Raw genomic sequence first — 16,980 nt, 5'->3', positions numbered from 1 at the left:
GCGTTTTTCTTGATACATACCATTTTGCAATTCTGAAATAGCGATTTCTTAAAAATCGCTATTACAGAATCGCAAATTGGTTCCTTGATACATATGGCCCTATGATCCTAAAACTTGATAAAGACCCACAGAGCGGTGAATCCTGCGGGCCGCTGTCCATGATTTATCTGGAGAACAAAATTCTGGCAAAGCGTATTGCATCGAAGGCTATTTCCCTTGCTGCCCCGCGTGATGCGACCTGATCAGTCTGGCTTTGTCACAGGTAAGGCCACAGCACACAATTACGCACCTTCTTTGCCACAATGCAGGAGACTGACATTTTGCTGCTGGTGACTGCTATTTTTCTGGACGTCACCAATGCATTCGATTCTCTCAAATACATTATATTGATTGCCATCTTATATTCAAGCCCCACTGTGAGGTAAATGGGGTGATACCTCCTCCGTTTCATGTCTCCCGGGGAACGAGGCAGGGATGCGATAGAGGCGGAACTAGGGGAGAGGATGTAGCCCTTTGGCTAGAACGGCTAGAGTGGTTGACCTCGAAGCTGGGGAACCGAGTTTGAGTCTCAGCAATGAAGCTCAACATCCTGTGATTCTGGGCAAATCATTTCATCTCCCCGTGCCTAACAAAAAAATTAATGTGTTCTTCTGTAATTAAACTGGTGCCCATGTAAAGCGCTCTGATACCCCATGTCTCTGGTATAGTTTGCAATATATAAAACGACCCAAAAAAATGCCTTCTATGCCCTTTTCTTTTTGATATGGCCCTGTAACCCCTGGCGGCCTGGATCAGGCAGCATCTGGCCTTCACCCGCCCAGGTGATACTTGTCTCCTTCTACGCAGACGATGTCACACTATATGTAAAACGTCCGGCCGAGAACTTGGATACTCTGATTAGAGAATTCATCAACTGGGAAAAGTCGGTCATCTTCCCGCTAACGGACAGTTCCAATCAGAATTTGCGCTATGTTGGGCAGACGGCCAAGTCAACTATATGGTAATTAGGTTAAGCCTGGATGTTGAAGAACTATGGCAATTCAGACGAATACGCTGGGTCCTGTGCTAGATTGAGGATACTCCAGCGTAACACAATGGGAGATGCATTCCCGGAGGGAATCTTTATAGGCCCTGGAGAGAGAAAAGATTAGTGTATTGGACAGAATGACCTACTACCAGGTCCAGGCCGCAAAACGCGGCAGCTTTGTTTTCTTCCCAGCTGCACCGCCCATGTTTCAGGTGCTAGAAAGCTTTTTGATTTGCCCTTCTCCCCACAAATTGATCACGTGGCTATACTCTGAAATGCAGCGCACAGAGACAGTATGCACCCCTAAAGCGCATCAGGAATGGGAGACCCAGTTGGGCATACCTGTTTCGGAAGAACATTGGGTATTCTGATGTGTGCAGGCTAGAAAATTGTCCCCTAATATAGGCTACGTCTGATACATTTTAAATTCCTACACAAGGTAGGCCTGATTGATGATGCACAATGTGTGAGGTGCCTGGTCCCTAGTGTGACTTTCCTGCACCTGTCTTGGGACTGTCTTGACATTAGTCACCACTGGGGAAACATCTTTGATGTAATTGATGCAATGTTAGATCTACACATAGAACTCTCCCTTTGATTACACTGCTGGGAAATGCTTTAACGTGCCCGTAGGAAACGGGAAATTAATTTCCATTCTTTTGCTGCTTGCTAAACGACATATTGAGATGTGCTGGGGTTGCCGCCAGGTTCCTCGTGTGGAAGACTGGCTCCGAGACGCACCTTTTTGTCACAGACAGCTGTCTGTCTACCGGGACCTTATGCCTGTCCAAGCATGTCATAGTGATATCTGGGAAACGCTACAGACTTAGCTGCGGCAGACTTCGAAAGATGAAAGTGGATCTCACTCTCTTGCCCCTTTAGCTGCCGAACACATCTGGGGAAAATGGACCAGACTGATGGCTGTTAGACATGAAATGACGGTGTGGTACAGCATGAGGAGGTCACACCCCCCTTCCTACCCTTTTCCATTCCCCCTATGGTTTTTTTTTCTTTCTATTTGAAGCTCTCTATGGTATAACCCGGAATTAAGCATACAACTGTATGACATGACAATGATGGCCTCCTGCACTAGAGGATGTTATGCACAGGCTGTATGGAGCTTTTGCTCCTCTCATAATGTGAGAATGAGAGTGTTCTGCTGTAATTTCCTGCTTGTACCCACAGATGTACTCAATAAGCAAGAATAAATTAAAATAAAATGGAAAAAACATTTATTAGCATCACAAAATATGCATTTCCTATGGAAACTCTGACCTAATTATAACACTCTAGTGGCAACCCCCACTTGGTAATATATACATATATATTCAGTCCCAGGCATTTCCTTTCTTTTTTTTTAAGTTTAATGTATGTTAATGTTTTTCTTAGGCCCTATTATATAAGTTTAAAAACACATTTATTTAACCTTTTTTGTATGTAAAAAAAGCAGGCCTGTTGATAGTAATAACATGATTTGTTTTAAAAGGGGTGCAGAAGTGGAGCAAGCATTTCTCTATATAATTTGGGATGCTTTTATAAGGTTACTGTGTTCTGTGCTTTCACATGGATCACTGGAAACACTTCTTTAAGAAATGCAATTGCTTTATGGATGATGTTGGTGGCAGGAAAACACACAATAAGATGCTGTTGCTCTTCCTCCTTCTGCTGGATTTAAACTATCTGAAGAAAAGATGTATTATATGACATCATCTTTGCCTGAGGTTCTTCAGAAATAAACAATAATTTCAGTAGCTGTTATTCTCTTTCTTCTTCCCCCCTCTGTTTCTTCAGTAAATGTTTCATCTACTTCATTGGTGTCATCTCGGCACTCTCCCGAGTATGAGTTGAAGGATATTGAAGTTCTTGAATCTGCTTCTAAAGGTTAATTCATTCAGAAGTCAGAATCTGCTACCTTTTTTAAGCATTTGGTAGAAAATATTCAGAAACGTTTTTAGGATGAATTGCCAGCAGCTACAGTTTCATCCACTGTGTTTAGCTGTTTTAAAGAGATCACGGTTCTGCTTCAAAAAGATAGGGCGAATGCAGGGAAAAGTGATCTTCCTAAAGGTTTCACAAGTTTATATCCTCTTGCTAAAAGTTAAGATTGATACAATGAAAGCTAACCCGGCTGGGCAGTCAACTGCTATGTCTGAGGACGTGTCAGTGACAGGCCTATTAGACTGCCAGGTGAAGGCATCATTGTAAAATTATTCTCTGGACTGAATCTGGATGTGAGTACCATAATCTGAATGGATTATGCATCACAGTCACTTGTTAATCACTTTTAGGCATGACTGCAGCCATTCAGGAGGGCGTTGGGTGTTCAGAACTTTTTGGAAGTGAAGAAATGCATGCAAGATTTATGTAACATGTTACTAGTGACCGTTTAAAAGATTCAGTTTTATCTATAGTTTCCAATATTGCTGCTCAATGCAATATTTATCCCAAAGATTGGCAGTGGAAGGGTGCTCAGAAACCCTGCCTACTACATATTTCTGGAAATAAGATGTTTGATGATCACCTTTAAGATCTGCTTCAAAGAGCTTTTACATGAGAAACATGCTCAATTATTTAATGCTCAAATGTAATGCTCAAATCAAGCCAGATACTCCACACAGGTAATTTATGAAGAGGTGACAGAGAGATTTTCAATTTCAAACAGGAATGAATAAAGTAACGAATCCTTTCTATTTAGGAACCAGGACACCAGAGTTCCTCCTCCTCTTCCAAAGCCCAAGAAAACATACTGACTATGTTAAAAAAAATCCATTACAAGGCAAGGTCATCTTATTTATTTTTTCAACAGCTAAGGAAAGAAGAATATGTCAGATGCATGGGTACTGAAAATAATAAGTCAGGGATTTTCTTTGGAATTCATTGGAATTCCGCTAGATTCAGGCCTATTTGCAGAGTCAATCACATATATGTGATTAACTCAAGAGGATGTAGATCTCCTATCAAAGAAAGCAATTTGTCATTGGCCAAAATCCCCGGAAGGACAAGGCTTTTATTTCAGTGTTTTTCTGTTTAAAAGTCATCAGAAAGACTCGGGCTTATGAATCTAAAGAAATGGAACCGATTCCTAAGGAAATCTCAATTTAAAATCTGAATTCAAAATTGAAGCACAGGGATACTTACCTTCATACTACCATTTTTCCATCTGATCATACATTTATATGGTTCTGTGTAGAAGGTCATCATTGGCAATTTCAAGTACTCTCCTTCAGCTTAGTATCTTTTTCAAGGGTGTTCACAAAATTCTGGCTCCACTTGGGTTTCTCCTTGGAGGCAGGGAATTTTGGTGCATCTTTTTCTGAACGAACGGCTTGTTCACTGATAGGTCATCATTCTAGAGCATACAAAGTTGGTTTGCCAGGTCCTTATGAAGCTTGACTTCTCTTGGTGATGGTGACCCTATTCCATTTAAGATTAAACATTTTTGCTGTGCAGTCTGGGAAAGGAGACAATAGTTTCAGTAAGGGAATGGCTCTGTGTCCAACATCACATGGTAAGTCCAGGGTATATAAGAATGTTCCACAAAATGTATTTTTGCTATTGTTTGTCTTTCTCTTAACAAGCATCATGTAGTGTCACAGTATCTTGGACTTTCACTTGGGTCCTCTAATTCATTATCTTCTGAATCATGGGATCCAGCTTTGCAGAAATTGGACAACCTTGCAGAAACAAATTAAATCTGGGGAGAGCTACAGTGGTGGATGAATTCAACATACTTGCTCAACTCAATGGAATTTCCTTGTCCCTGCCCCGCCACTAGTCATGTCCACAGACACAAGCAATATTGGGTGTTGTGTCAATTTGGATCACCAACAGTACAAGTAAAAAGATTTCCAGACAAGAGAACCCATTTATCAAATTGGAGGGAAATGAAAGCAGAATTTAAGCTCTCTCCACCTCTCATCTTCTGCAGAACAGGTGATGCGGAAGACATACAATAAAGAAACATAGCATTACCTCAACAATCAGTCAGGAACACATTCTCAGTCACTAAAAGCCCAAAGATTTCAGAGAGTCATTTGGGCAGAGATTCATCTGACCTTGCCCTCTGAGACACACCTTCAGGGGAAGGATAATACTGTGATGGATGGGAAACATCACTTACAACGAAACTTGTACAACGCACTACCATTACAACGCGGTCATTACAATGCAAACCATTACAACGCATTGCGCTGGGTGGCGCTCTAGGATAGGGAATAGGTTAATTTACTATCCAATAACCTTCCCTAGTGTCCACGGGGACTGGAGTTGGAATAGTAAATTAAACTATTCACTATCCAACACCCAAAAGCGCTATGCATTGTAATGGTATGCGATGTAAAAACTGCGTTGTAACAGCATGCGTGGTAAAAGCATGCGTTGTAACGTCATACATCCTGTGATGGATAGGCCAGGCAGGGAGTTCCCTTCTTTTGACGACTTCTCTCTGACCTTTGATATATTCAAAGGCAGTTGCCAAAGGTAAGGATAACATCAGTTAGACCTTTGGCAAGTGCAGAGATTACTTTGTTACTAAAGTTCCTGAACAGGTTTCAGGAGGAGTGATTTTGGGGAATGGACACTCTGCCATGTCAATGGCCCCCACTACTTTTGAATGCTTTCCTACCTTTTCCTTTAATTTCCACTTTATTAGCTCGTCTTCAGAGGGAGACGGAAGAGCTGATATTAGTAAATCCCTTTTTGCCAAGGATGAGTTTGTTTTCATTGCTCAGGATAATGTTCAGAGTATTAACATGGATATTTCCAGTGAATCATTGCCCTATTCATTCTCCCATTATACATTTTGCTATGTTTCAGAAGAAGAGATTGATGGCATTGCTGTTGGAGAGGTGAGGGGATTAGGTCTTTCTCCTCAGTTGCATTTCAAGTACAGAAATGCAGGAGGCTGTGTACTGGGATATATTATCATCACCATTGGTCCTCTATTTCGAGGTGGTGCACTGAAAAGTTCTTGAGTCCATTAGTCTTGGAAGCAAAGTGGGTCCTTCAGTGTATCAAGGATGTATCAATATGTGTTTAGCTGATGAAACTGTGAAAGTTCATTGGGCAGCAATACAATCAGTTAGAGCCCCTTGGGCCATCATAGAAAAGGCAACTGAAAGGGTTTTCATTAATTACCCCCCTTTCTAAAATGACAACTCCATCGTGGGATTTCCTCTAAGTCCATAGGGCTTTTAAGTCCCTTGCTGACATAAATCTTAAATATTCAACACTGAAGGTTTTCTTTTTGATGGATTAAGAAACTCAATTATTATTTGGGATGAGTGACTACCCACCTAAGGAATAATCACAATTAATGTCAGGTTCAACCCTTAACATCACTAAATTGTCCTGAGCTCAACCTCCTGGCAACTGTGGTACAGGGCAGACAGGCTTAACTTAGGGCAATGTGTAAAGTATTTATGGAGTACTAATACAGTAAGTAAGTCAGAACACTAAACAATATAAATTAGAGAAATAGAGAAAAATGCAATGAACAAAATGACACCAAAGTGATAAAAACCCAGTAAGGGAACTAGAGATATGAATTTGTAATGATTTCCGTGAAAATTGCACTATAAATTGCAGGGCACCAATGGTAGTTAATGGTCACGGTACACCAAGACTTAGGCACAATTTGAGGCTAACCGCATTAGAGCCCTAATCATATACATCAAGTAGATTGGTCCTGGTATAAGTCAGGGAGTCAAAAACTTCAAAAAAAAATTCAAAGTCATAATCTATATCTGCCATAGGTTGGTCCCACAAAGGCTCTGGAGCTTTTGAGGTTTTTGCTTGAAAAAAAAAGCTAAGTCCCAAAACACTATGGGTTTAGTATCTTTTCCATGATGCTGGAGCCTTTTAGGGGGATGATATGAAGTTCAGTCAGAAGTCAGTTGTGAAGTATTCTTATTAGTTCCCCTTTGCTCAAGAGCATGGGAAAAAAAGTTTTCAAAAGTTTCCAAACTTTTTCCTAGTGCCAAAGGAACCACAGGTGTACGCTGCGAACTCATCACAAGAGTTTGGAGGAGAAGGAGCACGTATAGAATTCCAAGGTGCCAGGAAGACGCTACTAGCAAATGTTGGTCCAGGTTTCAGTTGCACAATGGCTACAGGGATACAGAAAGCTCTAAGAGGCCTTTTATTTACGATTTCCAGCTGTTCTTAAGTTTGGACCTGGTTTCTGTCCTAATGTACTGACTTCTGAGAGAAAAGGGAATTCAGAGTATTGAAGCTTACCAGAAAGTAAACTGTTCATTGCAGATCTTGACCGAACCAGGTGACCCCCCCGACCAAGAAAGTAATCAAAAAGAATCCGGTCAGGGGAACAGCAGGATAGCAGAAACCAAATACATAAAACAGGGAGTGCATAGACATGTTTTTGATAAGATAGCTACCTGTGGTCTTTAGCCTTTTTCCTTACTTGAATTTGGAAATTTAAAAGGCTCAATAAGTAAATCTTGTTACAACAACATTTGTGACTGTCCTACATTGTTTTCGGAATTAAAATACGCTTTTTCCTAGGACTATTTCTGCAAAGGCAAAACCTGAAGATATGCACCTAATGATGTAAGTCGTGGAGTTCAGCTACTGGTGTATACATAATTTAAATTTGAAATTACCAAGCATAGTGATTCTATCTAATTACTTCACTGCCACATTAGCAATTGTCATTTTGGATCACATTGTCAACCCATTAGTAATCCGTGTGGCACTAGACTTGTTGCTAGGGCTGTTGCTCTAATTAGGGAAAACAACTGTTAAGACAGGATGTCTCTTAACATGAATCAATATCAAATGTTCATTAAAGAAAATGAGCAATGCAAGGAGAGCAGAGTAATGTAAAGCATGGAATGTGTTCCCTTATAGACAGTAGTGTAACATATAGAAATATACATGGGTAGCAATGAATAATGGGGATGTTGTTTGATTGTATTCTTGTATTCCGAGTACAAGAATATTGTGGTACACTAATATCAGGGACAAAGTATCGAGGAACAAAATATTGAAAGGTAAGAACTCCAAAGAAGAATAGATTTACCATTCTTAATTCCACATGTATGTGCATTCAAAATATATATTGTTTAGGTTGATTTACATGTAGTTTGGTTTAGAAAATCTATGCAAACCTACCTTTTGATGTTTTGTCACTGTCCATTCTGACTGCGATAATAATGTTAATGTACGAGGCACGCTTTTTACTCATACATAATTTTATGTTTTGTATGCCCTCCAAAAAATATCCTCTACCCCTGCTTTCTACTGCTACACAGTGGCAGATGCCTACTCAGGGAGCCATAGATAAAATTACCTCTTCTCTCTGCTCTACATTTATTTTTAAAAATCTGACCTCCTGTTATCCACCCCACCCATCTCTGTGCATTCTCTTTCCTTCAGAAGCTGTGCTCCAACATTACAGCGCTTTTCTGACTGGCTGTCATAGAGCCCAGCCAGAGCAGCCTGGAACTCTTTTATGATGTAGCAACAGTGAGTTATACACTCTGTAACCCACCATTGCTGTCACAGCAGTGAATTATCACATTTAGAGTCTGACAATCATGCTAATGGCTCTCAGTGAGAGCCATATCCAACAATATTAGCCTTCACATTGATTTGCCTTGGTAAAAAACAGACTTGATTCCTCCTGTCCCTGTGAACTAGAAGAGGCGCAGCAATGCTCTGTGGGCCACACATTGGTTTTCTAACTTTTGTAAAATGGTCAATGCACTGTAAAACATGTAACAAAGCAATATGCATGTCAGTGACCTTTATTTTATATTTCTTTCACAGGCACAGTAACCGTGATTGTTAGAGTAACTCGTGTGAATGATTTTTCACCAGTACCAGGACCTAATATATTCAATGTGGTGGAAAATAGTGAATTGAACACTTTGGTTGGGACGGTCAAATTCACAGATGATGATTGGCCTTTTAACAATCTGAAGTATGCAATTATGGGAGATGATTTTGGAAACCCTCCCAAGTTTTACATTGAACCTGATAACGGTAAGGGCCAACAATGTAATGAACTTTTTATCCAATACATTTAAATGAGTTTGAAACAACATAAAACGTTTACTACCTCCTGAAGGAGGAGGTAAGCCTTTCACAGATGGAGGTCAACAATCCAAAGGACCAATGCCTACTATCACTGCAACTTTTAAAAAAGAAAAAAAAAATTCTTCAAAAGCGAAATGAAGCTGCTTTGAAAAAAAGAAGGTTCTATGGGGCATATGTACAAGCCACTATCGTCACTTTTTATGATTTTGTGGTGGTGATAGGGGCCTTATTTAGAAGGCAAGATTAAGCCACTTAATGTGGCTTAATCCTGACTTGTAAATAAGGCCCCCTTTCACGCTATGCTTAGCGTTACAAGGGTGGGCAGTGGGTGTTGCGGTGGGCGTTCCACTGCAACACCCATTGATTTTGATGCTGCCCCCCATTTACAAGGGCAGCGTAAATAGGAGGCAGAGTCAAAATTAATACCAGGAAAAACCTGGCGGCACCCATGTAAAAAGCAAAATGCCCTGTATTGTTTATGTACAGGAAGGTGCTCCTTCGTTTATTGAAGTGGCGGAGTGAAGCATTAAGCCATGACGGCTAACGCCTCACTCTGTCACTTCTTTGAACATATGCCCGAATGTTTTTTAAAGCTTTAAAAGGTATGATGGTTTGCTGACCTTTTAATGTTGATTAGGTAGCTACAACGATACTTGGAGTCAATCAATCGCCCAGAAAAACTGTCCTTTAAAAGATACACTAGTGCCTTGACTACTTTTACTAAAAGATTAGGGAGGAAACCACCCAGGGAGCTTCTACATTTATAGAAGGCTCAGTGTGTATCGGCTGCGCTATATGGGGCTGGGGTTAGGGGCATCTCTAATCCGACTTCCCTGCAAACAGTAGAAAATCTCTTTCTTCATTTTATTCTTGGTGTTCCACCTGGTACGTCCTCTTTCGCTTGCCATGAGGAGTTGGGTCTTTCATATATTATGGATCTTATTAAACTCGAGCCCTTACTCCTTTGGTACAGGATTTGGTCTAGTGAACAGACCCAATTCAATTGTGATATCCTGTACGATTGCATGAAGCTAGATGGAGCATTTAAAATTCCTTGGCTTAAGTACATATTCCAGTTTGCCAAAGATCTTGGTCATTCTGAGTATTATTTAAAACCGAACTCAATGACCCAAATGTCAAGGAAATCCTTGAAGAAAGATTGTTTGGATATATTGGGAGTTGTGAGATTAGCGGTTGAAGCCCCAAAACCCACAGTCATCTACCATCAGCTAAGGCTTACAACTTTTGATATGGAACCCTACTTAAATTTTGTCTCTAAAGACCATGACAGAATGTTGTTAATGAGATTCCAATTAGGAATAGTCCACAGAATTTTGACTATCCCGCTTATGAATGACTAGTCAAGAGAACTCCCTCAGATTTGGCATGTGTGATTTGACATCAGAACAGTCTACCATTCACTTATTCTTTTTTTTGTACATTTTTTAATGAATTAAGGAAATTCTGGATACGTCCTATTTTAAGCTCCTTCTGCCTAAGACAATGTCGTCCAGCGCCCATTCGATTGCAGTATTTAGAGAATGAACTTGTGGCTTGGAGGGTTTCTAGCTTCTTGAAGAAAGCTGTGAGGCTGAGGAAAAGTATGTGCTTTGATCCTTGATGGGCTTTTCCCCTTTTAAAACTGTTTTGTATAAAAAAATTAAAATACAGAATTTTATAATTCTCTTGAGATCTGTATTTTATATATTGTGATTCGTGTTTTGTATAGATTCCGATGCTTGCTTTTATGATTATATGTATATGATCTAATAAATCTTGATTTGATTTGATTGATTTGATTAGGTAGGTCAAACCGAGACCCAGTCTAGGTCTTTCTTCATTATGCTGGGAACTGACCTATTAGTACATAAGGTTGTTTGGAAAATAAGAGCCTGGCTGCAAAAAAACTAGTTGAAACTTGTGACTGATTTTTGCAACCAGAAAAATAGTACTTCTTGCTCCTAGTTCAATATTACAATACTGCAACTGCCATAGGCAATTGTTAGGAGGAAGGAGGTTTATTGATATGTAGGTTGATACTTTATTAAAGGCTTGTCTCAGGTACTACTTATGAATCTCCTTTGTAGATAACAACCGGCTGGCAGCCAATCCAGCATTTTATAGTGTACAGCTGATTTACAATAATACTTATACTAACCAGAAACAAGTATTTGTTTGTGAAGGTTTAGAGCTCCTGAACACTTTAAAATAGAAAACAATTTTGTTCGGCTAAAATAACTATTCTGCAGCAGTTACTACATGTGCTAGATTTTCAAAGGTTAGCAAAAAAAGCCTTTAAATGGGTATCCCAGTAAGTTTTAATTTTTATTTCTGCCAATGAGCTGTGAGAGACAAATCAGACTTACACTGGTGTCGTCTCCAATGGATGTCGAATTCATGTGCTTATTTTGAAGAAATCTCGAAGTACTAAGCCCTTAACCACTTCACAGCTCTCCTGAGCACAAATCTCAGAGACTCCCCATTTCTCAACACTTGAAAGTGGGCACAAGATTTTGCAGATACTGAATGGGGGCTAATGTGGGAACAACATTAATTATGAATTAATTAAAAGAATCGGGCAGGATTACCATGTTTGCTAATACTGACTGCCTGACATCCTTCATGTCTTTATTCCTATTTCGAATGTGCAAGAAAATGGATTATTATTTTGGATGGATGTTAATCCACTACAAGTAATAAAGTCAACAACTTGCTAGTCCCAAAAGAAGTTTAAATATTTTAAACCTGAGCTCAACTTCTGGTAGCAACTGCACAGAGCAGATAGGCTTAATTTAGAGAAAATAACCCTCCAATTTAGCAAAATAATGAAGATTATTGAACCCAGGATACAATGCCTGACAAATGCTAAATCTATTTTCTTAGTTGTACAGCAAACATAAATGTGAAAGTGTTACATATCTCTCAAGTAATAGTAAATAACCTCTGTATACGATTTTATGTGTACAGGTCTATCTGTTAATTGGTAATATGTTTTTGACTGTTATAGGTAATATTAAGGTGTTAAATGCTATAGACAGAGAGACTAAGTCACAGTACACCTTAAGTATCCAAGCAACAGATCTCAACAATGATATTGAGCCAGATCCACTGCAGCAGTTAAAGCGCACTGCTGTGGTTACAATCAATGTACAGGTAAGCATTAATTGTGGAAAATGGAATACGATACTGATAGGCCTTTTCTGAAGCAGGTAGAATATGATTTAGAAATGATTAACAAAAAATGATAGATTTTATGTTATTGACTGTTCAATATATACATGGAAGATGACAAAATAAATAGTGTATTGTGTGAACCAGGAGTATTATTAGTAAAAGCGGCTGTTTACTTGTAGGAAGAGCAGAATTTATAGAGATATATGATTCACAAAAAGTGTGCAGGGTTTTCAAGTTTAATAGAGATTCAAGTCAAATAAGTAGAATCTCTAAATACAACAGGAGTATATCAACTGAAAACAAATGCATTTGTTTGGAAGTCCAGAAAATGAGATTCAGAGTTTTCTAGAACTGAAAATGGAGTGGAAGAGGACACCATTTTCAGTGAGTTACATAATAAAAAACAATTTGAGTGCAGTATGGAATATAAAAAGAGTAAAAAAGAAAAATTCTAATTGGGTGACAGTGAAGACAGATATAATCTATGGTCCAATAAACAATTTGGAATATGACTGTAATCATTAAAAGAACAGTTTGGTGTGAAATGGATTTGAACATTCTAAATAACTTGAAATGTCATTGTTCATTAAGATGTAATCTCAGTGGCGGCTGCCACGAAAAAAGGGTGGAAGGGCCAGAGGGAGAGTATGAGGGGGCTATGTGGGAGAAATAATAGATTTTTTTTAATCTTACATTTAGCTGCTGGCTGCCTCCAGAGTCGTGTTTGCCGTCGCCCCTCTTCCTAGATCCCAGCAGCCCCTGGGGCAGTCTCCCATCCAATACCTGTGCTGCAGAGCAGCATAGGGATTGGTCTGAGCAGGCTGAAAAGATGCCTTACTCAGACCAGGTCGTCTCTGATGGTTTCTCCAGCCAATCTGCTCAATGCATCTGGGCTGGAGAAAACCTAAGTGCGCATGTGTGTTTTGGTCAGCCTGAGACGGCCGGCCAAACACACATGAGCACGTAGGGAGTGGAGTGCACGTAGTACTCCTCCTCCCCCCTCCCATGCATAGCCCCCATCCCTACCTACTAAGAGTCAGCAAATTTAAAAACAAACGGTGCAAGAACATCACATGAGCACTAGGACAACAGCATAGAGAAGCAAGCCTTTATTTACAGGTACGGGCAGAGTTCATCATGCTGGAAAAATTGAACAGCCATTCCGTCAGGCCTGTTGTATTTTGTAATTATTTCTTCCTCAGAGGCTTTGACGAACAATGTGTGCTATTGTGGGCACTCTCCCATGCTTTTAACTTCCAATGACACACCCCTGCATGGGGCTGCACTAATGAGGCAGTGTTGTAGTATATTGGGAGCTGTAGTACCCAAATTCACTCCATAGATGGATGCACTTTAATAAACTGTAAGTCCATTTCAGCTCTGTATGAGCCCCAGAAGGCGAGTCAGTTCTAAATCCTGAGTTGTTGCCCCACATTTGAGGTCGGTAAATCCTCCTCGTGGCCCCCAGATTGAAGGGTGGTGCATTCTCTGCGGCTCTGCCGCCTATGGATGCTGCTCGAAGGTTGCCCTACGCTTGAGAAGCACTCGGGCAACAGCATAGAGGTGCAAGCCTTTATTTATAGGTACAGGCAGAGTTTGTCATGCTGGGAAAATTGAACAGCCATTCCGTCAGGCCTGACGTGTTTTAAAATTATTTCTTCCTCAGAGGCTTTGACGAAAAATGCGTGCTGTTGTGGACACTCCCCCATGCTTTTAACTTTCAAAGACACACCCCTGAATGGGGCTGCTCTAATGACGCTTTGTTTTGTATAAGTCCCCTGGTGGGCCAGGTCCCGGGGGCTATGTGCAGTTCATTAGCGGGGGACTGTAGGGCCCCCACAGCCCTGGGGACCACCACCTCCCCAGGGCTTTATTCATTATGTGCGGGGTCACACACCCCCAGGGCATTCATTAATTTGGGTGGGGGCCTCGCAGCCCCCCCAAATCCCAGGGACCGCCACCTCCTGAGGCTTAAATTGGTTTTTAAAAGTGTGTGTGGGGCTCCTGCCTTCCCTACACTGCCCTGGGGACTACCACCTCCCCGAGGCACTAAATATTCAAATACTGGGGTCCGTTGTGGACCCCCAGCCCCAAGGGACCACCACCTCCCTGGGGCTTTAAACACTTGGGAGGGGGGCTGGGCAGCCCCCCTCCTGGAACACTTGATGGCACTGGGGACCGCCACCCCCACAGGGCCAGGTCCTGCAATGTCCCGGGGTGCCCACCCCCGGGACATTGCTGTTTGCTATGACAGGGGGGAGCACAGCTCCGACCCTGTCATAGCAAACTCTGCTTTGGTTTTTGAAAGTGAGAGCAGATCTACTCCTGAGGGACTTTGGGGGCCAAGAAGCCCTCCTGGTACTTCCTGTAAGCCCTACGGAGCGGAATTCCGGAGCGCTGGTCAGAAGCCCAGCACCCTTTCTCCACCACTCTGCAAACGTGACTACAAGTTAAAGAAGTGTTTGCAATGTAATAGGTTTTGCATTTGTGAGAATTAGAGCTATTGGCATTGTAAATGCATACGTTTTTTACTAATGTTTTTTGGAGTGGAGTGGATGTACGTTGTATGTGGTGGAATTATGTGGTATGTTGCGCAGTGAAATTATGTCGATAGGAAGTATATGGTATTTAGTGTATAGGAATTATGTAGAGTGGGATTAAATATTATAGAGAGTAATTATATGGTATGGTAGTCTGTGTTTTGGAGTGGTAATATCAGGTTTAGTTTTCCTTGTTTCTATAGAAGCTCAACTATGAACTCAGTAAGAAAAAAAGAGATGGAATTACTGAGAAGCACTTGTGGACCTAGTCAGAGGTATGAGGAGGGCCACTTGAATTATGTGACTGTTTGGCTACACTGAATTTCACACATTTATAGAATTTCTGCATTAGCCACATAATTCATTATCAGTACCCCAATCGCCAGATTTGAACAGAAAAAGTCTTGTTTCTAGCTCAAACATTACCAAAAATGCATTGACAAGTGCTATTGCATGGTGGAAGGCCCTTTGCAAACCTAAAATGGTCACCTGTTACTTATTGCTAAATGTGGGTGTTAAATTGGTACTAATGGTGTGCAAGCCACTTTTGCTTCCCTCTGTGCCTTTCTTGCCTCTTTCTGCATTTCTGTTGCTTCTTTCTGCACGTTTCTTTCTTTTTCCACACTTCTCTTGACCTCATTCTGCAAATCGCTCATACTTTCTGAACCACTCTTCCCTCTTTCTGCATGTCTGTTGCCTCTTTCTGCACCTCATTTGCTTCTTTTTGTACCCGTCTTATGTCTTTCTGCACCCTTTTTGCCTCTATTCCTTTTTTCGGCACTTATTTTGTTTCTTTTTGTACTTATCTTGCTTCTTTCTGCACCTCACTTGCCTCTTTCTGCACCTCACTTGCCTCTTTCTGCACCTCTATTGCCTCTTTCTGCAATTTTCTTGCCTCCTTCTGCACTTCACTTGCCTCTTTCTGTCACTCTCTTGCCTCTTTCAGCACCTCTGTTGCTTCTTTCTGTACCCATTTTGCCTGTTTCTGCACCCCTCATCCCTCTTTGTGCAACTCTCTTGCCTCTTTTACATCTCTCTTCCCTCTTTCTGCACCACTCTTCCCTCTTTCTGGACCTCTTTTCCTTATTCCTTCAACTGTATTGTCTCCATCTACACCCTTCATGCCTCTTTCAGCACTTCTGTTGCTTCTTTCTGCAGTTCTCTTCCTCGTTCTGCATTCTCCTGTCTCTTTCTGTACTCCTCTTGCCTCTTTGTATACCTCTCCTACCCCTTTCTGCATCCCTCTTACCTCTTTTTCCACCTCTGTTGGTTCGTTCTGCACCTCTTTTGCTTTGTTCTGCACTTCACTTGCCTCTATCTGTAACCCTCTTGCCTCTTTCTACACCTCTGTTGGCTATTTCTGCATTGCTCTGGCTTCTTCCTGCACCTCTGTTCCAAAGTTCTTAATCCCTCTTACTTTTATCTGTACCCCTCTTCCTTCTTTCTGCACATCTCCTGCCTCAGTCTGACCACCTATTCCTTCTTTCTGTATCTCTTTTGCTTGTTTCTGCAACTCTCTTGCCTTTTGCTGCAGTTCTGTTGCCTCCTTCTGTACATCACTTCCCTCTTTTTGCACCTCTGATAGTTCTTTTGCACTGCTCTTGTTCTTTCTGCATCTCTCTTGCAAATGTATGCACCCATCTTGCCTCTTACTGCACCCCTTATACCTGTTTCTGTACCTCTCTTGCCTCTGTCTGCACATATGGTCCATCTTTCTGTACCTCTTCTGCCTGTTTCTTCAACTCTCTTGCCTTTTGCTGGAGTTCTCTTGCCTCCTTCTGCACCTCTGTTGCTTCTTTCTGCACTGCTCTTGCCTCTTTCTGCACCCCAGTTTCGTAATTATGCACGTTCCTTGCTTCTTTCTGCACCTGTCTTGCTTCTTTCTGCACCCCTGTTGTCTCTTACTGCACTCGCCTTCCCTCTTTCTGTACCTTTCTTCCCTGTTTCTGCATCTCAGTTGCCTCTTTATACACTTTTCTTGCTTTTTTCCACACCTCTGTTGCTTCTTTCAGCAATAGTCTTGCCTCTTTCTGAAGTTCTCTTACCTGTTTCTGCACCCCTCTTGCCTCTTTCTACATCTGTCTTACCTCTTTGTAGCCTCTTTCCACATCTATATTCCCGCTTTCTGTACCACTCTTGCCTCTTTTTGTACCTCTGTTGCTTCTTTCTGCACTTCTCTTG

General features: G+C 41.2%; 1 protein-coding gene across 1 annotated transcript in view; it reads left to right on the top strand.

Moving 5' to 3' along the window:
* LOC144762581 (cadherin-related family member 4-like) overlaps positions 1 to 16,980 on the top strand; it is a 372,673-nt gene that overhangs the window by 98,751 nt on the left and 256,942 nt on the right. The window contains exons 6-7 of the mRNA XM_078647805.1: positions 8,816 to 9,031; positions 12,093 to 12,238. Coding sequence (XP_078503931.1) covers positions 8,816 to 9,031; positions 12,093 to 12,238 — 362 coding nt within the window. The remainder of the gene's footprint in view (positions 1 to 8,815; positions 9,032 to 12,092; positions 12,239 to 16,980) is intronic.

This window comes from Lissotriton helveticus, chromosome 1_1, assembly GCF_964261635.1.
Source record: "Lissotriton helveticus chromosome 1_1, aLisHel1.1, whole genome shotgun sequence".
NCBI lineage: Eukaryota > Metazoa > Chordata > Amphibia > Caudata > Salamandridae > Lissotriton > Lissotriton helveticus.
The sequence above is the reverse complement of the archived record's forward strand: the minus strand, read 5'-3'. Positions and strand labels throughout refer to the sequence as shown.